Below are 26,149 nucleotides of genomic sequence, written 5' to 3'. Positions count from 1 at the left end.
AGGACCCAGAAGGATCCAGGCAGCTGCAGCATCATATTTAAGATCATATTTCACTCCAAAAGCTTCTCTGCTCCCTAGAGAATTTCATTAGTAATCAAGGTGGCATTTTAAAAGTTTAAATACAGTGTTAATCAAGGATGAATCTGTATGTGAAAAGTGTGAGAAGCTGTGGTTTGGGAACAGATTATTGGACTGAAGATGAGAAAAAGCCAAATTCTAGTCCCAGCTGTGCTGTGGAAGAGTGACTTCTGCATCCTGCCTCTCTGCTCTGAGTCACGAAGGCTAACCGTATGTGCAACTCGGAGACTAAAATAAAACGGGTTGCATGCCAAAAGCAGACACAGCAGCCAGGCAGCAATACCTCCATGGCAAGAGCACCCAGTCCCCCATCTCTCCAGCACGCTGTCACCTGAAGGACTTATTTCCACCTTTCCCCAGACATCATGGCACCCCTGCAGCTTCTTGTTTCTTGCCAGGACTTGTCTTCCTTGACTTCAACCTACAGGCCGTCATTGGTGTCCTCAGAGCTGCTGCTGCACACTGTGCTTTTCAACAACCCTGTCCCCATGGGTACTAGGACCTGAGCCTGGAGCCAGCTTTGATGTAGCCCCCTGGCGCTTTTCCTCTTGGGCCACCCTCTTCCTCCTTTTCCCTCCCTGGTGTCTGTATGACCATCTGTGCAATCACTCCAGGGGGCTGTCGACCCTGGTCCTGCAAAGTCCCTTCTGCACCTGGCTGTCACAATGGCGCTATCACCAGGACCCCTGCATGGGGGACATTTAATCGGTGTCTGCTAAATGACTTTCTCTCTCAAACTCCTATCAAACTGTACCTGAATGAGAAGCAATATCCTCCTCTGACCCTCTCAGGCAAGCCACTGTGCCCTTCTTTGCACTCTATTATTCACCACTGCTCCACATATATTAATTTTCTTTCTGGATGTCTAGATAATAAATTCCTATGGACAATGACTTTCTTTCCTAGATATATATCAATCTCCTTACAGTTTTTGGCAGAGTGCTAAGCACACTGCATAATTGCAACAGCCCACAAGTCTGAGTCATGTTACTTCTACTTAAAAAACTGCTCCCACTCATGCTGATGGCTCTTTGTTACTCTGTGAATAGAGCCCTAACTCTTCATGGCTGTATAGCCACTGTGTGGACACTGCCCAGACCCTCAGAAGGCAGAGTAGTTTTAGGTGATGACCTCCAGCTGTGCATGCTCAAGGTCTCTGAGGCCACTCAGGCAAGGCCTTAGTCCTCTCAGGCAAGGCCTTAGTCCTCTCTAGGCAGCCCCAACCCTGAGCAGGGCAAAGACACAGGCCTGGCCACTCCCAGGATCCAGCGGACTGGCTCTCTGAGGATCCGGCTTCCTTCCCAGCCCCTACAGGTGCTGCTGCCCAATAAACCTCTGCACCCCTACTGTTCAGTGCCTGTTCCCCAGAACAGCTGACAGCACAGGTGGTATGTGGGAGACTCAGTAATCCACACATTCACCTTCTTTGTATTATTTTCTATTTCTCCCTCTCTTTCTCCATCACCAAATATATGACTTTCCAGCAGCATCACTGGTCCTTAGCAGACATCCAAAGCTCTCATATTTGTGCAGACCGCAAGGCCCGCCCCCTTCCTGGTGTGGGCCCAGATGAACCCGTCATTTTCCAGCTCAATTCCCTTCCTCTCGGGAGACATTCCCCATCCTCCTCCATCCTGTGCTTTCCCGCAGCACGCTGTGGGTGTCTCTGCCTTAGACTCTGCGTCTTTAGCCAGGAGCTGCCTGACAGAGAGGCCCTTGTATACATATACGGTGCTCATGCATGGCCCACGAGTCAGGGCTTGAACCCTCTTCACAATGCTGTCTGAGTGAAATGTTCAGTGAAAATCTATGGTTTCAAGAAAACGTTGCAAGATCCTTAAAAATGCTCAGATGAGAATATAAAAAAGGAATTGAGAAGAAAATACAAATGGTCTGAATTTCATCATCTAAAAACCACTAGAAACATTTTGTTTGTCATCCCTCCAGGTATCTCTTTATGCACAGCAGTCCAATAGTTTGAAATGCACCGAAACAACTCACTATGAATAGAAAGGCTTGCAGTTTTGTTAAAAGTACCCAGAAATAAGCTGGACATGGTGGTGCACACATATAACCTCAACACTCTGAAAGGCTGTGGCAGGAGGACCCCAAGTTTGAACCCAGCCTGGACAATTTAGCGAGACCTTGTCTCAAAATAAAAACTAAAAAAGGGCTGAGGATGCAACTCTGTGTGAAGGCCCTGGGTTTAATTTTACACACACACACACACACACACACACACACACACACACACACACACTTTTGCGACAGTCTTACTACATAGCTCAGTCTGGCCTTGAACTCACTGTGTAATCCAGCTGAGTGCTGGGATTATAGGTGTGTGCTAATTTCCTACATTGAAAACAAAAACAAGTAAGCAAACCATGCAAACCCTCACAAATACTTAGCAAATAGTGTGGGAGTGTATGCAGTAAAGTATTAAAATGATTACCCAGGCATAGCAGGGATTACAGATGATTTTTAATCTTTCCTGCTTTTCTGTATGTAGTAGTATATGCACTAAAAACATAGCCTTTACTTTACATAATGAAAAAATTAATTTTCTTTCTCTTTTAATAAGAGAGAAGCTAAAGCGAATATTCCTGAAAATTAGAGAAAATACCTTAAAAATGTATCATTTTACAAATTTATAGCATAGATTAAGTTCAATTCAAGTAAGATATACCTTTACTTTGTTTAATCTAAATGATTATTAAGAAAAGATGGCGTAGAGAACTCAAGGCAAGATCATTATGACACTAATGATTCATCACTTAGAAATGTTCCCTGATAAAGGTCACGGGGAGGTGAGGCTGGTGATTTTCTCTCAAAACAATTCTTTCGAAAACCTGGGTCAGTGCACAGTGGTGAGGTCTTAGGTAAGGCAAAAGCTATGCACCAGGTCTCAGCACTTGGGCTAAGGAACAGATCACAGATGGTTGAGAGAGATGCATGAATACGTGTACACATGTGGTGATATATATGAGTACATATATTTGCTCCCATCAAAAAATGCTTTATTGAAACTAGACATACAAAACATACACAGATGTTTTCCCAATCATTATAAAAATGCAAATCTATTGGAAAAAAACTTGAAGATTGGGAACTAAGGCACCAGACAATTTTTGTGAGACCCAAGAAAATATCTTTTGATGAGCTAACATCCCCCTGTGCCAAATCATGACACCTCTGTGATACTCTCTCCTAGTATCTTTTCACTTAACATCTCTTCACTTAAAATGGGGCACAATTCCAGCATCTTTAACACCACCTGAACTCCTTACACAGTGGTAATATTTGGCCACAGCCATGGCCCTTCTGAGTGGGAGACCAGTGGATCATATATTATAACAATGAGATGAGCCTGAACAGTCTGCAATGTTAAAGCCAGAGAAGAATCTCTTCCCACTGGGCCAGGACATGTCTGAGCAGTCAGGAGGAGAGAGAAACAAGAAAGCCCGGTGAGAAACAGAGTGGATACAGTCACCTCTGCATAGCACAGTGGGACCCCAGGTGTGGAGCTGTGTTTTTCAGTGCTGTCACACAGCACTGCAGTCACCGTGATGCCATCTAACAAGCTGAGTCAGTGCGGCCCCACACAGCATCCGAGTCTGGATATTGTTGTGTGTCTCCTATGGGTCTCTTGGGGTTCTGATGACAGCTGGTAAGGGCAGATTGGTGATTCAGACCATTCTCATCCGGAGAACAACTAGAGAAAGGCTGTGTGCATGCTGGGGAATGTGTTAGCTTCCTACCAGTGTAAAGGACACCTGAGATAATCAGCATTTAGAGCAAAGGTTATTCTCAGTGTACACACACACACACACACACACACACACACACACACACTCCACTCGTGTTTCTTCCTCTATTTATAAGGCATTAATTCTATCACAGGAGTCTCATTCTCAACACTTCATCTAAAACTAATCTTCTCCCAAGGGCCTCATCTCTCCACACCAGCACCTTGAGGGCTGAACATATGAATTTGGGAGTGTGTAATTCAGTCCACAGAACATAGGCCAAGAAATACCACACACACACAAGGCAGGATAAGTCTAAAAAAAAATCTCCATATACAGCCAAGCATAGTGATACAGGCCTGTAATCCCAACACTGTGGGAGGCTGAGGCAGGAGGACTGCAAATTCCAGCCCAGCTTAGGCAACTGACTGACTTATTGAGATCCTATCTCAAAATAATATAAAAGGTCTGGGGCTGGAGATTTAACTCAGTGCTGCCACCGTCTGCCTTGTAAGTGCCCCGTTCGATCCCTAGTACAAAAAAAAAAAAAAAAAAAAAAAAAAAAAAAAAGTCTGGGAATATAGCTCAGCGGGAAGCCCCTGGGCTCATTCCCAGTACTACACACACACACACACACACACACACGCACGCAATGCCCATGTAGGTACATCAAGACACACCTGTGAAAGGCCTAGAGGAGAAAACCTTTAAAACAGTGAATGAAAAATCCATACGATCCTCATGGGAATAAGTATTCATATAGGCCTGGTCAGGAGAGAATTTTTAAAAATCACTTAAACTAAGAACATTTCATACAAAACAGACAACAGAGGCCCACAAAGGGAATGAAGGGATCCCAGAGGAAACAGCAGTGGCAGAGGGCAGCTTCTCCCTCAGGTGTCAGGAGCACAACAACAAGGACACTCATGGCCCAGGGCAGGGCCAGGCTGAGAGCACGTGGGAGGGCTGGCTGTGGTCTCCGAGGTGTGAGGCGAAGTGCAACAGTCAGTTCTGAACACTAGCAATGGAATGCAGCTGTGCAACAGAGGGAAACACCAGGATGAGCAGAGCGAGTCACGGGAACACAAGCAGGACTGCTTCAATCTTTGAACACTAAAAACGTAATGCAGGGCCGGGAATTTAGCTCAGTGGTTCCACCACCTGCCTTGCAAGCGCAAGGACCCGAGTTCAATCCCCAGTACCAAAACAAAAAGCAAAACAAAACAAAACAAAACAAAGAAACAGCCATAATGCAACACACAGAATAGAGGAAAATAAGCAAACCATCATCTCAACAGATATATGGAAAGTGTTTTAACAAATTACAACACCAGTTCACAAAAACTCTGAAAACTAGGTGTAGAAAGGAACTTCCTCAACTCATAATGGATATCCAGAAAAAGTCCTCAGCATACGTTATACTTGATAGTGTACTACAAAATATTACTTCCTTAATTGATCTTTGAGACAGGATGTGGGTGCCCAGTTTTATTGCCCCCACTTAACAGTGTACTGGAAACATTATGTGGTATAATAAAGCAAGACAAAGGAATTAAAAACATAAAGTTTGGAAAGGAAAAAGTAAAACTATGCACATGCAGATATAATTATGTACACAGACAAGGAATTCACAAAACATCCATCAGAACTAATAGGTAAGCTTATCAAGTTTAGAGGAATGAAGTCATTATGCAAAAATATTTTGACATGCTATTATTAAACAATAAAAGTCCTGAAATTGGGCCGGGGATTTAGCTCAGCGGTTTGGTGGCCTGCCTTGCAAGCACAAGGACCCGAGTTCAATTCCCGGCACCAAAAGAAAAAAAAAAAATCCTGAAATTAATTTAACAAAATATTTGTGAGATGTGTACAGTTGAAACTAAATAGCACTAAGAAAACCAAAGAATGTGTGCCAATAATAACAGAAGATTGACACACTCAGCACTTATGAAATCATAGTGAACAAAATGTAAATCACGTGGGTGTTCCAAGACTCACAGCAGGGTAGGACTGAACACACCACAGCTAATCAACGTCAGGTTGCAGGTCTGGGACTTAACTATCTGCATTATTACTCAACTTCTTTTGTGCTCAGTTCCATCTGTGGACTATCAATCAGGACCTACTTCAAGCTAATGAGATGATGTGAACAAAGCACAACTGCTGACACAGTGTAACTGCTCGAGCAGGCGAACATTTTTCAAAAACTGGAGGGAGGGCACAAAGTGGACCACAGCAAGGGTGGTTAGTAAAGAAGGTGCATACCAGATGCCTCTATGTCCAGCAATATGCCCTCAGCACCTACAACTTTAGAAACTAAATGCAACAATCAGCAATGAAAGAGGAAGACCTGGTTCAGAATTATATGTGACATGGTTCAAACTTCAATAGTGAGCCTTTCTTCTGTGCTCCAAATCCCCATGTCAGTGGTCACATCTTAGATCAAAACTAGGCAAAGAAGCCTTAGGATCTCCCCATTTTCCACCAAATAACCTCCAAACACTTGTCTTTGACTTCCTTCCACTTCCACGTCCTTCCACTTGAACCAGCACTCTCCCCAAAAGAATACTTCAGTGCTTACATTAAGACTATCACAGCCGCAGATGCTCGATGACATTTGTTAAATTTATAAGATGAAAGTTAAAAATTAAAAAAAATATATATATACTATGTTCATGGACAAAAAATTCAATACTAATAAGATGGTAAATTCTCCTCAAATTGATTTATAGTTTGGATGCAACCCTAACCAAAAATCTCATCAAGCTTATATGACAACTGACAAGCTGATTCTTAAATTTATATGAAATGCAAGAGCTAGGATAGCCAAAACTATTTCAAAAGGAACAGACTTACACTCTAGCTACAGTGATCAGGACAGTGTGGTACTGGCATAAGGAGAGACACACAGATCAATAAAATAGAACAATTCAATAGAACTATATAATCATAGACAAATGATTTCATTTAAGATACCAAAGTAGTAATTCATTGAGAAAAAGTTATTTCTATACATGGTACTATGGTGCTAGAACAATCTGGCATCTATGTGGGGAGGGGGGAAGCTTTGATCTTTACTGCATAGTATATGTAAAACTAACTTGAAATGGGTCACAGACTTAAACGTTTAAAGATACTACTATAAAAGTCTTATGGAAAAAATCTTTACAACCCTGGGTGGAGTAGGGAAAGTTTAGGATCTAGAAAGCATGATAAAAGCACCATGAACCATTAGGGAAATACAAATTAAAAGCATAATGGTATCACACTATGTATCTATTTTTCAAGGAATGAAGTACTGATACCCAACCGTGACAAACTCAGAGGTGTCATACTGAGCGAGGGAAGCCAGACACAAACAAGCATATCCTGCATTTCTCCATTTGCATGAAGTTCTGGAAAAGCCAAATCTACCATACAGTGAGAAAGGCCTGGGAGTAGGGAGAGGAATCACTTGGGTTGGGCACAAAGAACACGGACGGATGTTGATGGCAGTGGTGGTTCCATGGGCATATAAATTTGTCAACACCCATCCACGTGCAGAGTTACAGTGGGATATTTTATTGAATGTCTCTTGATGACACTTATTTTAAAGCATAAAAACAAAGGGGGATATTATGGCATTTTTAAACAACAGACTTTTAAAAAATCAGTAGATCTGTAATAAAATTAAAGGAAAATGACCTCAGGAGTTCTGAGATGCAGGAAGGAATGAAGAACAATATAAGATGTAAATGTGCTGGTAAACATGAATACTAGCTGTACAGAATAGTACTAACACTAACAGAAGTGAAGACAGAGATTAAAATATATGTGCATGATTACACAGAAATCAGAAAGTGAGTAAATGGCATTGGAGTCCCAAGGTCCCTGAGTTGCCTGGGTGCATGAAGTGCTAATCGTACTGGATCCACAAAGTACCTGTTGTGGCCTCTCAGGCAGAAGGCACCAAATCACAGCCCAAGGGCCAAAGCTCCAGTAGCATGTTTTTTATAAGGCCCACAGGCTAGGAATGGTTTTTATATTTTGAAAGGGTTGTAACAAAAGATACAGTATTGGATAGAGACCTATGTAGCCTACAAAGCCTTTAGGCTAGAGGTATATAGTGTTTGGACATTAACAGAATAATAAAAAAAAGTTGCTGTGGAGTAAACAAAACATAACCGAGAAAGAAGAAAAATTAACATGCCAATTGAAAAAGAGAAAGAAATAGTCTAATTGTTAAATCACTCTAAAATACTGCAATTGAGAAAAAATAAAGGAGACTGGGAAAAAGAACAGGAGAAATAAGAAAACAAATAAAAGGCACAAACCCAAAATGTCAATTATACTAAATGTAAACGGACTAAATATTTCAATTAAAACGATAATTAATCTGGTTTTAAAAATAAAGCTCAACAAAGGCTATTTCTTGCTGAAAAGAGATATACCTTAAACCTATATAACGATGAAGATGCATTCTGCAGACACCAACCCAAAGACAGCCAGAAACTATGTTACTACCCCAAACAATGGACTGTACAGACACAGAAATCAACCACGACGTGACATTTCTTGATGGTAAAGAGTTCCCTTCATCTCACTAGGAGGGTCAGTCAATATCCATCACCCTGAAGAGCAGGTTCGGAAGTCAGGGCATGTGGTCAAGGGGAGGGGCTTTTAATAGTGAAATGGCAGAAATTCAAGAAAACTATCTCTTCAACAAGAATAAAAGCAGCAGGTGAGACATATATTATCAGTGTTTCAAATTAGAAATGGGCTGGACAGGTTACAGGAAGCCAAAACAGGGTGTCAGGCTGATGGCAGAACATGGATTCAAGACTGCAAAAAGGAAAGGACTAGCTTAAGCATCAGCAGCGTGGAACTCAGGATAGACAATCAGGGAGGCAGCATGGGCAGGTTCCTAACTGACATGAAAGCGGCACTCATTTAAAGAGGAAGTTTTCAGATTCTTGATCATGAATTCCAATGAAAAATACCTTTTTTATGGTGACCTCACTAACACAGGCACAATCACATACAAATATAAGCATAAAACTGGAGGATTCATCTTACTAGGAAGACGTGATATTTCCTTTGAAAAATGCTAGCAACCCATCAAGTCGCTTTTATAGCCACTGATAAGTCATGGCCTTTCAGGTCATGTTCAGGTTTAAAATATGTGGACCGGTCCTGGGGGGGTGTAGCTCAGCACTGCCTGGCATGTGCAAGGCTCTGGGTTCAATCCTTAGCATTGCAAAATAAGTAATTTGTTATATGTAAAATAAAACACATGGGCTTAAAAAAAAACAAAAAACAAAAATAAAACCTTTTTACTTGTTAGTTTCTCTTGGAGGACACAATGACTTGAGGTTAACAAAACTAATGGTGATCACAGTACCTGAGAGTCACTGGAAATCAGAACATCACATAATTGTCCCTCAATATAGTGTGTGTGTGTGTGTGTGTGTGTGTGTGTGTGTGTGTGTGTGTGTGTGTATACTGGGAACTGAACCCAGAGTGTCATGCATGCTAGGTAAGCACTGTACCATTTTAAAATGTTTTATTTTTAAAAAAACTTTGAGACAAGATCTTACTAAGTTGCCCACTCTGGGCTCCATTTGAGGTCCTTCTACCTCACCCTCTCAAAGTAGCTAGGATCACAGGCATGCATCACTATGTCCAGCTTATTTGACTGAATTAAAAAAAAAATACAGGGGGGCTTTTTGTGATGGTTTAAAAAGCAGCAACTTCCCATTTGCTTATATTGTGTCATAAAGATGTTGAAAACAGACCTCTTTAAAAAACTAAGGAGTGAAAATTCTAAACTTTTCAACAGCACCCTGATTTCAAGGTTATGCTTGAAGTCTGACTGGAAAGCAGGTTTCCTGTGCTCCCAGGTTGAGACTTATGGCAGGCAGACTGTTTCACAAGAGCTTCCGGCACAAAATATAGAGTGGTCTCTTCCAAACAGCTCTGTAGGGAGTTCCTGGAAAGCAGCTTCTAAACTAAAGGGAGAGGAAGAAGCTCAGGTAAATCCCAAAGGAGACTGTACCTCTGGCATCTGCCACCCCATGCTGGGCCTCTGGGTGTCTCCTGCTTCCCTGAAAGACTGGAGTCTGAAGGGGGCAGTGTCTCAACTACTTCCTTCTCAAAGGCCCGTTTCAGGGGTTCAGCTCCCACCTCCTGACCGATCTTCCTGGTCCCCAAGACCCTAATATGCCAGCATCACCTCTCAGTCTCTTATGCCTGTCTCTCTGGAGCTGTCAGAACCACAGAAACAGATGCCAGGTGCAGTCAGGTGCTGGTGTTACTCTTGCCCTTCAGGTTAATTTTCCTCATGGCTGTGTGCTAAGTTCAGATGCGTCCTCCTGCCAGCCAGGGATTCCTCCCCTCACGTCATCACGTCCATCAAATCTGTCCTTTGACGCCTGACACATGAATGCACAGAGCTCATGCTCCTTCCTTCATAAGACCTTTTCAGGTGTCTTCTCAGCCACACATCACCCTTTCTCCCCGTAAAGCTCCAAACCCAGGACACACAGGTGTGAAGAGATGCTGCAGAGATGGGACAAAACCACACAGACCTGGGCTTGGTCCTCTGGCCTGCCTCTCCTGGCTGTGCCACGCTGGGCAGGTTACTGAACCTCCCAAGACTCAGCCACTTCATCCAGAAAATAAAGAAAATATCACTGAACGCTACAGGGAGTCGGAAAGGTGGAATGAGGTAACATATAACGATTTCAGCACAGAACCTGGAACACAGTAAGGGCTCAGTCAATACAGCCGCTTCAATTCATTTGTTACAAAAACTCCACAAATTTTAAAGTAAATTAAATCAGAAACGTTGAAATTGCTCAAATAAACTGAACTCCTAAATTTAATATAACAAACATAATAATCTCATGAGCAATACATGTTGCACATTTTCATGCTTCCAATTAAAAACTGGTCTGAGAAAATATTTGCTACTCATATATCTGATGAAGAATTTAATTTCAAAATAGATAAACAACATTTACAAATCAAAAATAAGACAATCTAAACAAGAGAATGGGTAAAAGGTCTTAGCAGACTCACCACTGACAACAGAGGGATAGAAAATAAGGACACAGAAGTTGTACAGCACTGTTGGCCACTAGCAAACCACACAGAAAACCTAGAGATCCACTTTACACCCACTAGGGTGTTAACGAAGAGGCAGACGGTAACACACGCTGGTGAGGGCGTGGAGACACTGGACACACTGCTGATAACAATGGAATACAGTACAAATCTACAGAGAAAGTGTAGATAAGTAGATGCCTGAAGTCTGTGATAGGCATGGAACTGACGATAAATGGGAATCAAAGTCTTACTAAATCGACTGATCTATTTTAAAAGGGCTTATAGCCAGGCACGGTGGTACATACCTGTAATCCCAGCCCTCTGGGAGGCTAAGGCAGGATGAGTCCAAGTTTAAACCCAGCCTGGTCAGTTTAGTGACTTAGTGAGCCTCTGTCACAAAATAAAAAATAAAAAGGAGCTGGAGAAAGTAGCGCAGGGTAAAGACACTGGGTTCTATCACACACAAAAAAGTGTTTTATGGTGATACTTGTACTAAATCGTTAACTTTTATCATTAACTTGGCTATGCATAAACTGTATCTTACAGAGGAAAAGTAACAGCCTTTTAGAGGTTCTCAGTTGGAACAGAATCCTATAACAAAAGACAGAGTAATAAGAGAAAAGGAAACAGAAGTTCAGCAACGTGTATGCCCCATATGTGTGTGGGACACACCAAAGAATGCATACATCCCAGAGGTGGCTTTAAATTTGGCTTATGTAGCATCTTTGATAAAGAGCAGTTAAGTTTTTACAGAAGTGGTGAGACAGAGGATCATGAGCCTCCTGGGATAGCAACCTAGGGGAAGACCATCTGGGGACAGACAAAGGCCAATGAGCACAGCTTGTTCATGTGTCTCTGCTCTGGAGTCTCCAGGCCTTATTGACAGGCCTCTGTCCTCAGAGACTCACTTCTGCTCTCACTGGTGGAGGGGAGGGCAGAACAACTTTTGACCCTGCAAATCTTTGCAGAGAGAGAGAGGGAGAAAGAGAGAGAGAAAGAGAGAGTCTCCAGCTCAACAGGCCTACCTGTCTTGGGGAGGCACGACTGGCTTACCACGATAGTAGTGAGACACGTGAGGCACAGCCACATCAGGCCTGTTTGGTTCTTCATCCATGGAAAGAATCCTCCATATCTCTTAACCTCTTCCAGCAAAAGGACTGCCTGACAGTGACAGCTCCTATGGAGGTGTCCAGTTGCTTCCACTGTGTTTAGCTAACAGAATGGTTTTGGTTCCAATTGTTGGCTAATAGAAGTCATGAGTCAGGCTCTGTGCTATAGTCCCTTTAGTGGCTGCTATGGTTAACAGACCTTAGAGTCACAGAAAGAATATCCAGTTCAGCTAAGTGCCTCAGCTTCCCCGTTCAATGCAGTGACCTGAGTCAGACTTGGAGAGGCCCTGTGAACCTAGTAAATGTCCTGTCAGCAGTGTCTATTCTATGTCTGCCCTCTCTGGAAGACCACACCTGGAATCCAGCCCAAGGTGGTGTCCATCTGAGCCCACAGGTTCTTGGTTCTCTCTTCAGTGATGCCAGGTCAAGCATCACCTTTCAGATGGGCCTCACTGGCAACTCGACCAAAGAAGCACACAGCCACTACTTTATGTTACCAGACAGCACTCTTAGCAACTTTACATACAGGGTTGAACGCTTCTTTCCCCCAACTAGAATGTCAATTAATGAAAGAAGGACTGGGAATGTCTTCTTACTACTCAGAGCCTTGCAGAGAACCTGACATACAGCATGTCCTTAACAAACATTTGTGGAATATCCAAGCCACAAATTCAGGTTTGTAAGCACATTTATCTCAGAACATGGATGCCACCTTACAAGCTGGGATCTCCTATGTGATTCGGTGCCTTCTAGGTCAGAGATGACACATAAGCAGCTCTTCCCTGAAGAGGGCATGTGGAACGGTGGCCAGAGCCACAAGTGCATCCCCACAGGCTAGCAATGCCCAGGAGATGAGCCCTGCACAGAGCCAATGCTGCTCCAACAAGGGTGATCTGTAGCCAAGCTCATCTTTCTCGCTGCCCAGGAGCCTGCCTTCCATGAAGACAGGATGCCTCCAAGTACTTGCAGCCTGTCTCCTGGCAGAAAGGCGAGGGCAGCCATTAGACCTTTCCAGACAGAAGCGTTTTCCTCAGGACAGCAGGAGGACTGAGGGCACCATGCTGGAGCGGAGAGGAAATTAGTGCCGCGATGCTGAAACACACCGTGCTGTGCAGTCCCTTGATTTGACAACAAGGGCCAGGGCTCTGGTATACCGTGAAGGAAATGGAAGGTCTCTGCTGTGTGCAGATGCATCCTGGCAGCCTCTGCACCACACATGTCCCCCTCTGTGATGCATCTACACGCTCCTCCCTGCACTAAGCTGCCTCCCTCCCGGCTCATCCGGCAGGACAGACCTCAGAGGCCTACTGAAATGTGTCCAAGGTACCTCTCATCTTCCCTTCTGAGCTGAGAAGGGCTTGAGGGATTGGCACCAGAGCAGGGATGTCAAACCCTAGGGCCACCTGACCCCACGGATAACCCAAGGGGTGCAGCTCTGGGTGGGCAGGGAAGACGTTACCTTCCCAAGCAGTGTCTGCACTTCTGACAGTTACTTGGGTGCTGCCCGCTATGCAGCTTCTTGGGGTTCATTCTCCCCACTTCGTCTCTACACTGGCTTCCCTTGCATCGCCGCTCACCTTGTCAGTGACTGGCTCACTCTAGGGCCCCGGCAGCTGCTACCGTATACACTCATGCTGGAAATGGAGGTGCTTTCTCAAGTAAGGCCGCACTCTCGATAGTTTTGTTTCAAACTTAATTCCTGTGACAACTCCAGCCCAACAGTGAGGATGACTCTAACCGTCGTCTGTGCCTGTGAGGCAGGCACGCTCCCCTAGGACTTTCCAGGGCATCTATCGAGGGCGAGGCGTGGCTCCGGCGGGCCGCTCCGCTCACCCTGCTTTAGTCTGTCCTGACTATGACTAGATAGGCTGCTCACCAGTTCTGTACTCCAGTTGCTCAGCTCTTATAGAGGGCAGATGACAATTTCACTCCTTCTGAAGGGCCCTCATGAGGACTAAGAGGTATCATACATCTAGCCCTTAACACAGAATCCGGCACACAGTAGGCATTCAGTACGTATTATACAAATACTCAATAGTTTCAGACCCACAATCAAGTCCAGCTCAGGGCAGGGGCTTTGGCCCTACTGGCCTCTGAAACACCAGTGTGCTGCTCCAGACAATGGATGGTTCGCCCTTTAGAATATGTGTTTACACAATCGATGTTAATCATGAATAATGTTTTGTACACTTTGTGCCTCCAGTGACCAGAATACTAACGAACAGCCTCGTGGAATAGGTTTAGCATCTGTCGGATTCTCTGGAGCATTCCGAGTACCCTAATATTTCTAGCACTGTTTAAGCGTTTCATTACTTTGTTTCAGGGCTGAAAAATGTCCCTTAATTTCCAAGCATGGATCTTATTGCCACTCTCTCCAAGGATTCAGAATATAAATATGCTCTGCAGCAGCAACAGGCTTATTCATCAGGCAGCTAGGTGAGCACAGATAATTAGAAATGGGGGTGGGGTGCTTGAGGAAGGCTTGCCCTGACTTCCTTCCAGGCACAGCAGCTTAATGAGAAAACAGATGCCTTCCCTAGCTCTAAAGATTGCCAGATAACCCCCACCTGCCACAATGCTACATCTTCTCTCATCTGCAGCTGGGGCTGAATGTGACACACTGGCCTCTCTGACAGTGAAGGCAAGGGGTAGAAAGGGCTCACATCTGCATCCCGAGGAACCTTTATTGGGAGCAGGTGCAGAGGAAACAGCCCACAGTTGTTGCAGAATCATGGTTCAACAAGGGTGAAGCCGCGTGCTTCCATTTCTCCAGTGACAGCAAGAGAGGGACGAGCATGTGTCTCTAACTGGCTTTCTGACCATTTGGCAGCAAGGGGTGTTGTGGCACCCAAGCATCCTGAAGATACTGAGAAGGCCACACCCTGGGGCTAGGGGTGTGGCTTGGTGGTAGAGCACCTGCTTAGCACGCATGAGGCGAGGCGCTGTGCTGGATCCCTAGTACCTGCACTTGTCCTCCACAGCACAGAAGGGGGCCCAGAAAAAGCAAAGGCGGCACCAGGGCAGATGTTTCACTTTCTCTTCAGCAAGACCTTAAGCTCAAATGCTGCCACACAGGCCTGTTCCTGTCTCACCTGCTCACTACAACTTGTCACACTAGCCAGGCAGGGCAAGGAACCAAACTGACCCTCATATGTAATGAGACAGAAGTGTGCTCATGGAGAAGAACTTTCCACGCGATGAGCTGAATGAAAGAACAAAACTGTATGCAAAACTAAGTACTTGGGAGCCTTAAAAAGCTAGCAAAAATCAATAACAGACAAGTCAAGGCCCAGCTAATGTTATGCTTATGTATTAAAGCAAGTTTCCTAACCTCCACTTACTCCCATAATCTCTTCCTAACTCCATATCTTTATACCTTCATTCTCTAGCTACCACACAAGGCTTTCCCTGGAGTCTGCTGCTCAGGGAGCTCCTCCCCAGCCCCATCACCAATCTGCAGCGTTCGGGGCTTTGTTCAGAATAATGAGCTTCTACAGAATAAATGGGTTGAGACCAAGGAACTGAGCAAAAGAGCCAATTTCTGTTCACTCCAATAACTGTAATTATAAACAACATATCCTACTCATTAATCTGGTTCCAAGTCCAGCTCCCCCAACGGGTGTCCACACAGGTCTGCAGGTTTTGCATACAAAGGACCTAGTGTGCCTAGGATAGCTGCCAGGATGAGACAGCAACACAGCTGCTCCAGGAGACAACACCAATCCTAAGCCACCATTATGGGTGCCCTCTGCCAGTTTTAATGCAGAAGTGGTTCAGAGAACTAGGCTCCATCTCTCTTGGGAAGGAGAACAGACATAGCAAGCAGCATCACCTAACCAGTTATACTAACCTCACCAGGCACCTGCTCTGACAGCTTTGTCACTATCATGCAAACGCTTTTATTAAAATATCTCAACTACTCAAAAATTTCTGTATTTTGAAATACACTATGGTTATTGAAACATCAGCTACTTATAAATTTTTAAAAAGAAAAAATTCTAAGTGCTGCTCGGGCAGGGAGGTGGTGCCTCTGTTCCCGGCTGGTTCTGTCCTGTGGCTTGGAAGGCAAGTGGATGAATGGAATCTCTGGATGCTGCCTGATAGACTATGACTATGTTCCCACCCAGGGACAGCAGAGGGTGACTCTCTGCTGACTCTTAAGTGGGCAGTGCCTGGGACACTCCAGATGTAAATCCTCCAACGCGAACCCTGGAGTTTGGGAAGAATTAATTATTCTGCCTAAGGGACTGATCTAATTGCGAAGGAGCAAGCAATGATTTTTTTTTTTAAAGATAAAAACAAACAAAAAAATATACAAAAACTCAAAAAGGCTTTTCAAGTGTCTGATGTGGCCCTGTGCTGTGTGGCACATGGGAACCTGACCTAATACGTCCTTCCACATGGTGTGAACAACGAGGAGGTTCTGCATGCAATTTCCATGATCCCAGCACTTGAAACAAGTGAACACACTCTTAGAAGGTATCTCCAGAAAATGACAGCACAGGTAATAATAACGAGGTATTTTTTCTAGGAGTATCTTCGGACCACAAAAACCACAATCTCAGGGATGACCCTGTCAAACAGATGTGCTACATTTGCAGCCCAGCTTTCCAACTGTAAAATAAAATTAACTTGCTAAAAAACTTTCTTCGTAAGAAACTGTAAATATAACTGGGGAAAAAACTGTAAGTTTATTACACAAATATTATGACAGCCTTTTCTTTTAAATGGAGACATCTCTCAGGTGAGCTGTAAAAGTGAAAAGCATGTATCTGCTCAGAAACTGACCTAGTAGTTGTGGCTAGGTGGCTTCTGGGATTTCCCTTCGTGTGGTACAATTCTCAAGTTTGGAATTTTTCCTGGCATAAAAAAATAAATACAATTAAACCACTCATATCCAATTTAACCTTTGCCAAGCCACAAAGGAGAGTAGCAGTAGGGTACTTCAAATTGCAAATGTTGATTTGTGTCTCTTTCAGCTGAACTCAACTAAAACAGCAGGTAGAGTGGACCTTTGACTTACCAACGCAATTCATTTCCGAGGGCTGGTTGTAACTCAAGTTGGTCAACTGAAGGCTCAGGCTCCTCTACACAGCCTTCAAAGTCTCTCTCCTGTATCAGGCAGATCTCAGTGTCCTTAGAGAGACACTGGCCCAGGATTTCTCAGTTAACCCCACACAGGAAAGGATGTCATAATGTTCCTTCCAGAAGTTTTTTTTTTTGTTGTTGCAGTACCAGAGATCGAATTCAGAACCTTGCGCTTGCCAGGCAGGCACAGCACCAATGAGCTACATTCCCACACCTTCCATAACTCTTTAAGAGTTAATTCTGCATCTGAGACCATGGAAGCACAAGTGGCCAGGCATTCAATCAAGATTCAAGACTTTAGTCCTAAGTTAAAATTAAAATTTCAGTCATAGCCCGTTGTTCGTATGCCAGGCTGATTGTAACTTGAGGGTCCACTGTACTTCGGCTGAACTGTATTCAGAGGGTAATCACTCAGATCCGCACACCTTAAAAGGTTATTCACAGTGAAGATTGAAGTTCAAAAACAATTTGTTAAATAGGTGAATCTCAATAATAATCTTTTGAAAATGCAAGTCTCTCTGAAACCAGAATTACTGCTTTTAATTTCACAAATGAACATGGATACGTAATTTTCAAAGGTCCTGTGGTGACACTTATCTGATAGTGAAGGGAACAGATACGTATGAGGGCCATGCCCCTGCTCTGTCATGTAAAGGGCTTCAGGACTGCAAGGTTGTCCTAGGAGTCCTCCACCCTGCAGCATCTGGAGAGTGTCTCTGGGGAGGGGACAAGTCTGCGCAAAGGGAGGATGCGCATGTTGGGGGCTGCTCATGTGGTACAACGGCAGGTGTTAAGAATGAGCCCAGAGGTGTCACAAGGGCAGGACCTAAGCCACTCTGACTCTAATGTCCTCATTCTTCTGCCATACCACCGCCCCAAATGGGGTACATTGTGAAAATGCCTACTATTAACAATTCTTGCTATGTAGTTCAAGCTGGCCTCAAACTCATGGCAATCCTCCTGCCTCAGCCTCCCAAGTGAAGGAACTACAGGTGTGCATTTCCATGCCTGGCTCTTATTTATCTTTTTACATTAAAAAAAAATACGAACTTTTAACATTTAACCAACTTCTTAGCACCACTTGGCACAAAAAAGAGGAGGAAGAAAGAAGGGGACAATGTAAATTTTAACCTGTTTCTCTTACAGCCTTGATCCCTGTTCCCATAAAAATTATGTATTAATTTATTTTTTCAGTTATCACAGCAAAATGACTCATCTGGTGTAAGTTCTATAGCTTTAACATATGCAGAGGTCTGTGGAGCCATACTCAGTATTTCTTCCCTGATAGTCCCTCAAGTCATGTGCGCCACATTCCTGACCCTTACCAAACAACAGCCTGCTATCTGACCTCATAGTTCTGCCTTTTCCAGAATGTCACAGAAATGACATCAGACCACAGGCTGCCGTGGTGGTTTAAAGATGAAGTGTTTCCCAAAGACTCAAGTGTTGAAGGATTGATCCCCAGTGTTGCCATGCTCAGAGGTGGGGGCTAGAGGTAGAGGTTGAGTTCACAGCTGGGAGGGGTGTATCTTCCTGGCCCCTTGCTGTCTCTCTGCCTCCTGGTCACCATCCAGTGAGCAGCTTTGCTCTGCCGTGTGCTCTGTGCCTTGATGTTTTGCCTCACCATGGGCCCAGAAGCAATGGAGCCAAGTGACCATGGACTGAAACCTCTGAGACTGTGAGTCAAACAAACTCTTCCTCTAAGCTGTTATTCTCAGGTAGTCTGTTACAGAGAAGGAAAGCTAACTAGCAGTCATCCTCGGAAACTGGCTTCTGATACTCCCCACAGTGCTGCTGGGATAACTTGTATTGCATGGCCCAGGTATGCACGAACTAGTCTTGTCATTCATCTGCTCTGTGGAGAAAGACGTTTAGTTTTTTCTAGTTTGAACAGTGATGACTAGAACGACAATTAACAGGGTATGTGCACTTAAATCAAAAAGCAGCTGCCCAACCCTTCTAGTGTAGCTGCACGCCTGCCTTCCCAGAGGTGTGTGGCAGTTCCAGTATTGCTCAGCCTTCCCAGCAAGGGGCACTGCCAGCTCTAATTTTAGCCATTTTACAGGTATGCAGTTGTTTTCATTTCCATTTGCCAAATGGGTAGTAATTTTGAGCATCCCTTCAGGTGCTTATTTGCCATCCTACCCCCTCCTTTGGTAAAGTGTCTCTCCATGACTTCTGTCTAATTTTTAGTTGGATTTTAGTTTTTGAGTTTCAGATGTTTTTACATAGATTCCAGATACAAATATCCTTTGTCAACTCTGTGACTTGCAAATATTTTTTCCACATATGTAACCTATCTATATACCTCATTAGCTGTGTCTTTGAGAGAGCAAATGGTTTATGTTTGGATGAAGGACAAGTTGCCAGTTTCTCCTTGGGTGGACTGGGCTTTGAAGGTCATGTTGTTGGCCCTGGTGCATGTCTGGATGATTGTGATGGCAGCTAACTATCCTAAGACCAAGGTCTTGGTGTGGAAGATCCTGGTGTCGTAGAGAAACTACAGGTAGGTACTGGAGATTCGGAACTAAACTGAGGGCCAGGTCCTTTTCTGTAAAATATGAAGGTTTGACTAAACAACTCAATAAACAGAAGTAGAGCCTTATCCACTGTAGCCACGAGTGTGACTGGGACCCCGGGGCATTGTCCTGCACACGGATTGACCTGACAAGACTGGGAGCCGGGACAGCAAATATTTTGGCCAGTGTTCTTCTGGCCGGTGGTGCTGTGAGTGTGCCACTGCAGGAGCATAACACGACTGATCATCATGACAAAATACTCCTGACACTTCTGCTTACACACAAAACTTCTACTATGGAGAACCTTAGATTTGTTTTTCCCATCTAACTTACTACAGACAATTTATGTCTTGGCTTAAATATTATTTTAACATATGATTCTGTGTAACAGGACTTGGAAAACAATCATGTACAGAGTTCGGAGCACAAGGTTTCACACAACTCCATTTGTCCACACTGAGTCAAGGTGAGTCAAGGAATCAAATGAACATATGAACCCTTAAGCTTGAACAACAAGTTATGTTTAGAGTCAGCAATGCCACTTCAAACCCCAAAAGATCAAGAGACAGACATGGTGGTCCGTGAGAGCATGGAAAGTCTGGGGTGGGGGCAGCTTCTGGAACCTGTCGGCCTCAGACAGTAAAATGCTTGGTGCTGGGGCTGGGGATCGAAGTTGCAAATTATAAGAAAATACGGTCAAAGTGTTACTAGGATCTGGCTGTTTCAGCCAAGGAAGGCAGAGGTAGACTGTGTCTGCAGTGCTGTGTCTGGGCTTGGAGGAAGTGTCTAGATCTTTTAAAACCAGGGATCGAACTCAGGACCTTGTACTTTCAAGGCAGGCACGGCACTACTGAACTAAATTCCAGGCCCAAGTCTAGAATATTTTTAAATGTTAAGCTTTTGGCTTTTCTTCTTTGAATATGGCTCCATGTTTAGCTGCCTCCTATACTAAGCACCAGTGTAACCAGCACAAAATAGTCTTAATCAGAGAACAGAAGTACATAGCCACATGAAAGGGAACATCCCCCACTTGACAGAAAGCACTGCTGAGAACCAAGAATAAGAAAAAGAAAAGAAACCTTTAGATCTGGAAAGCCACAAGGGTTTCACAATTTTACTTACTTTTCTATCAAATCCAGCGTGACTCCGGGCACCAGACTAACACATTTCTGCATGCAAAACCTGCAGAGAAAGGAAAGAGCGTGAGTGGCAGGAACGGAATACTGAAGGAAAATGTCACTGTCCAACAGAAGAGTAGAACGTGGGTAGGGGACTGTCCTGGTAAACAAGAATATCCAGATTTCCTTAATTCTGGCAGTGTTTAGAATTGGGAAGAAATTCCCACTGCCAATCTATCACAGGCGCTAGACTCCTGAGTCACAACTGGGGTTATCAGTGGAGAGAAAAGAGCTGGTGTGCAGCTTTCCTCCAAGAGCAGTTCTGCAAAGCCCCAGAAATGGAAGCTTCTACGCTACTACTAGAGTGGATTGGAATTTCATTTTTTCCTTCTTAAGAAAGTGAGCTGAGAATAACCCAAAGGTACACAGAAGAGGCTGGAGAAGACAAAGGAACACAAATTCAATTATGTAATCATCATGAAATCAAAGGAGTTGCAATGGAGAGACTCCACATATGCAGAAAAATCCATTCTCAAGAGCTACAATAGAAGCAGCAAGGCCTTATTTAACTTGAACGCACTGTCAGAAGGCAGGAAACCACCTTTCTTTTCCCCTGTCAAGGCCATTGGCACAGAATCAATGGCAACCTTGCATAAAAAGGCAACTGTATGTTTTTAGTAGAAGACACGTAAAATGCTTGATTTATCTATGCTGAAAATTAAGAACAAGTAACCCCTTCAACAGCAATAGCAGGTATACAACAAATACAGACGACCCCTGACTTATGACGGCTCAATTTGCAATTTCTCAACTCTGCAATGGTATGAAAGCAACAAATTCAGTCAAAATTGCACTATGACTTCTGAACTCTTTCCAGGCTCATGATACTAAGTTCAATACTCTCTTATGATGCAGTGAGCTGCCGCTCCCTGTAAGCCACCCAACCACAAGGGAGACAACCTATACTCTACTGGGGTAAGGGTAGTATAGCTAACATACAATGTTCCATGGGCCAGGTGTATAACATGTTTTTCTACTTATGATGTTTAGAACATGCAATGGATTCTCTAGGGTATTTACAAAATATATTTCCATGTATTGCTGGTGGACAGTATATGCAGGGAGGGGAAGAAAATGAAGAGGTCACAATCAGGGCAGAAATGGAAGTGAACTGCCCCGTTTTTGTGTGTTATTGGGGGTTGAACCTAAGCATTCACAGTGAACTACATTCTCATCCCTACACCCCTGTTTTTTGAGACAGGGTCTCATTAAGTCACTAAGTTGCCTCCTCTGGGCTCAAACTTGTGATCTTTCTGCATCAGCCCCCCAGAGTGCGGGCATTCACCACCAAACCTGCTGGCAGTGACTAGTTTATTCCAGCAGAGAGGAAGTTATGTTTTGTTTGTGGCTGCGGCAGTATTTTATTATTCAAAAAGCAAAAGAAATAAACATAAGGGCCATATTTTCCTGAGGGTACACAGTAGTCCCTCTACCACGGACCTCTCCACAGTGGCCTCCGGTGGTTTCGTTCTGAGAAGATCCCACTGGGCCCGCTTCTAGGCACCTCTGCAGTCTCAGCACCAGTGCAGACACACATGGCTCTGATAAGCGTTTCATACTAAGTCAAGATCTCTCAGCGGCTGACTGTGTAATCTGCAGATAATGCATTTTTGGGCCTAATACTGAGTCGTATGCAAACCATGCAGATTTGTTGTTTATCTTTTCATCCATAATGCCCATAATGTCCTTATTGATTGGGATTTCTGCATTCCAGTAATGGCAGACTCATTTGTATCCAACTAATCCCTCTGCCAATAACAATGAAAAACTGTAGACAAGATTAAAACAACAACAACAACAACATTTGGAAATACCAAAGAAATAAGTGTAAGCGGAAACTGGAGGGGTTATGATACTTAGCATGAGAGACTCGCTGTGAATGAGTCACTTCTCCTGGCATTACAATTAGCACAGCACACGGGGACAGTACTCAGCTCAAAAACACTTGGCTTCCTAGGCTGAGGAGTCAGAGTTCAGCAGCCAACAGGAAATTTCAGGGCATAACCAGAGAAAGGAGGGAGCCAAATTCTGCACATAAACTTTCCTCCAGCCCTGGGCTGGTTCATGAGTCACACGCAGAACATGAAGCCAAGGATCCCAGTGGAGCACACCCTGGGCTGAGAGGAGATTTCAGCATCTCCTGCCTCTAAGAAGACAGGGAGGGAGTGCATGTCCAGACAAATTAGATGGCTTGAAAAAAACCTAGGTTTTTCCTGGGTCACCCCAAGTGATCATACCTTAGCTACAAGCTACCTCACAGGACTATGGGCCACAGTTTGGAATTAAGACCAAAAGGCAAGAGAACAGTCCTGTAACCAAGCCTCTCTACAAGGTCTGTAGGTTCTTCTGCAGAGGTGGAGCTACACACTGCTCAGAGGACAACAGGACAACAGAGTGACCCCTCCAAAATAGATAGTAGGCTATCTAAAGCCAGGAGATGGAATGGTCAGAATAAACGTTTTGGAATTAACAGAAAGAGAGTTTAAGAAAAAAATAACCTGATTATTGACTAAGAAATAAACGTTATAAATACTGAAAATGTAAAGTTTTCTTAAATAGGAAATTAAACAAGGACATCACACAACTTTACATATCCATGCTATGGCTATTTGAATAAACATAGCATGGATAAATCAGTCACTGAAGTCTGTAATCTCACTTTTGCAGATAACATTAGCTAATAATGGCTTCGTGTGGGTTTGTCCTCTGAATGACCACACTAATGGACAATAAGAAGCAAAGATTACGCAAAAGCAGAAGCAATAAAAAAGGCTCAAAAATTAACAAAACTGGAATAAGTAATTTTAATAATGAAAAAAGTACTTGATACTTCTTTAGTCTCTACTATTTGGCATTTGTTTTATATGCTTTACTCAGATTGCTTAATTGCCACAACATTCTATTAGGTACCAATCCCCATTTTACAGATCGAGTACATCTGCAAATTAGGAACACTGCAGTGATTAGCTGCAGGAACATTAAAGACAACTAGGAGTTAGAGGTATGCTGTAATCCCAGTTATTCAGGAGGCTGAGGCAAAGGGACTGCATGAGCCGAGTTCCAGGGCAGCCTGGCCAACATAGTGAGATCCCATGTACTAGTCAAAATTTTGGATGCTAGGACAAAAAGCTTGACATATACAACTTCAAGGAGAAAATGTCCATTTTGGCTCCGAGTTGTAGTCCCTGATTGGCTGGCTCTGAAGCAGCATCGTGGGCAAAAGGCCACAGGAGAGAAGAGCTCCAAGCTCATCACAGCCAGCAAGAAGAGCACAAAAGAGAGAAAGGGGCCAGGGGGTCCCCAAGGCTATGCTCCCATGATCTCACTAGACACACTTGGAAGTGTGCTTTACTAATCTCCTAGGCACTTCATGAAGCAAATAAATGGATAATCAAGATTAACACCTATCTCAAAAAAACAAAACAAAACAAAAAAACCCAACCCAAAAACAAAACAAAAAACCAAATGTCTCAAAAATCAATTATGAAGACAATAAAAAGACATGGAAACCTTTCAAAAAGACACAAGAGATCCCTTTCAAAGAAATAAGAATCAGATTGACATAGAATGCAAGGACATAATAGAATGGTATTTGTAACTTACTGAAGAAAAAGAACTTCAAACCCAGAATTTTATATTTGGCTGAAGTGACATTCAAACATGAGAACAAAACAAAAGTATCTCAGGAACACATGGCCTCTCAAAACTTGCCATTAAAAGGCAGGAATCTGGGTATTGTGGCATACACCTGAGGCAGAAGAACAGCCCCGAGTTCAAGGTCAGCCTTGAATTACACAGTAAGACCCTGCCCCCACAACAAAACAAAAAACAGACAAATAACAAACAACCCCCCCCAACGCACACATAAAATAAAGACAAGGAAGACAGTTTTGGACAACACACTTACTTCAAAGGACAGAGAAATCAGACACTGAAAGACAACATCCCCAAACTGAAAACCTAGGAAATACAATGTGATGGGATGGGAGGACACAGCCCATCAAAGAACAACTGTTATCAAAGCTATGTTGTAAGGACAGATGAAAGCGACATAAAAAAAACTCAGGGCAAGATTTGGATGAGATAGTAGAATCATCACATGCTTTTCTGTAGCTGATGATTATAAAATTATCATCTGCCTATCTGTGTACCATGTGCTTAAAAAAATGCACCCTACAGTATTATGAAAATGTTACTCATGCTTAATTCCCAACTGACCTTGACCCCTTTCCAGAAACAAAGGCTAAGACCCTGATTGGCCTAGCCCATGCCAACCAACAAAACAGTTTATCCATGTAAGTATGGGCACATCTCATACTCACCAGGCATCCTGACAGCGATGTCCCCTGTCTTAGTTACTTTTCCCATTGCTAACACAAAATACGCAACATCCAAAGTTAAACAGGGAAAGTTTTATTTAGGTCACAGTTTGTAGAGGTTCATAACTGGCTGGCTCCAAGGCGGGGCGGATGGCAGATAGGCATCACAGAGGAGAAACAACATGGGGTGCACAAGGTAGCAAAAGCATCAAGGGACTTTAACAGCTTCTTTCTGCCCCCTTTATCTTATCCAGGCTATGTAAGGCAAGTAGCATTCACATCCTTAATGCTAGTGCCATTGAACCTAGCATTGCACCACAAGTCAGTCACACGCTCTAGATTCTGAAAAGCACCACCTATGACTGCATGAGGCTTTGGGGGACATCTATACGCAGCCTATCTATACATAGCATCCTGTATCTTGTAGCACCACTCTGCTGCTAAGATAGCTTTGCTTCTGTTACTTTCCACACTTTATTTAACTTTTGCTCTGTACTGTATCAGTCTGGACTCCTTCATTTTCTGCTAATAGCTCTACTTCTTGATTCTTTGCTGGAGTGAAGGCAAGGACCCAAAGAAAAGCACAGGTCATTACAAGGGACTCCTATCCCCCTCCTCAGACACCCCCTGCCAGATGCAACAATGTCAAGAACTCCTATAATTAATATGAAGCATGCACACACACACATACACAAATCCAATGAAAAAATGGATAAGGGACATGAACAGGAATCTCAATGACAAGGAAACATAGGGCCACTAAACATATAAACAGATGTGCAGTGTCATTAGAGGTCAGAGATATGCAAATAAAGACTACCTGAAAGCTGGGTGTGGTGACACTTCTGTAATTCTAGCTTCTCAGGAGGCTGTGGCACAAGGCTCACAAATTTGAGATAGCCTGATCAACTCAGGAAGACTCTATCTCAAAATAAAAAGCACTTGGGGGGCCGGGGATTTAGCTCAGTGGTTCCATGGCTTGCCTTGCAACTGCAAGGACCTGAGTTCAATTTCTGGTACCAAAAA

The 26,149-nt window shown here is 43.6% G+C and overlaps 1 protein-coding gene across 8 annotated transcripts in view; it reads right to left on the bottom strand.

The window, feature by feature from the left end:
- Rptor (regulatory associated protein of MTOR complex 1) overlaps positions 1 to 26,149 on the bottom strand; it is a 348,014-nt gene that overhangs the window by 121,039 nt on the left and 200,826 nt on the right. For 7 of the 8 annotated variants that reach the window (XM_010618589.3, XM_010618590.3, XM_010618587.3 and 4 more), the window contains one exon: positions 20,749 to 20,808. In XM_010618589.3, coding sequence (XP_010616891.1) covers positions 20,749 to 20,808 — 60 coding nt within the window. Of the gene's footprint in view, positions 1 to 11,935; positions 12,061 to 20,748; positions 20,809 to 26,149 lie in introns of those variants that run through there. The other variant, XM_010618594.3, reaches the window with a different exon arrangement.

This window comes from Fukomys damarensis, unplaced genomic scaffold (assembly GCF_012274545.1).
Source record: "Fukomys damarensis isolate Sample0158 unplaced genomic scaffold, DMR_v1.0_HiC HiC_scaffold_23, whole genome shotgun sequence".
NCBI classification, from domain to species: Eukaryota; Metazoa; Chordata; class Mammalia; order Rodentia; family Bathyergidae; genus Fukomys; species Fukomys damarensis.
Note: the sequence above shows the minus strand (reverse complement) of the source record. Positions and strands in the feature narration are given on the sequence as shown.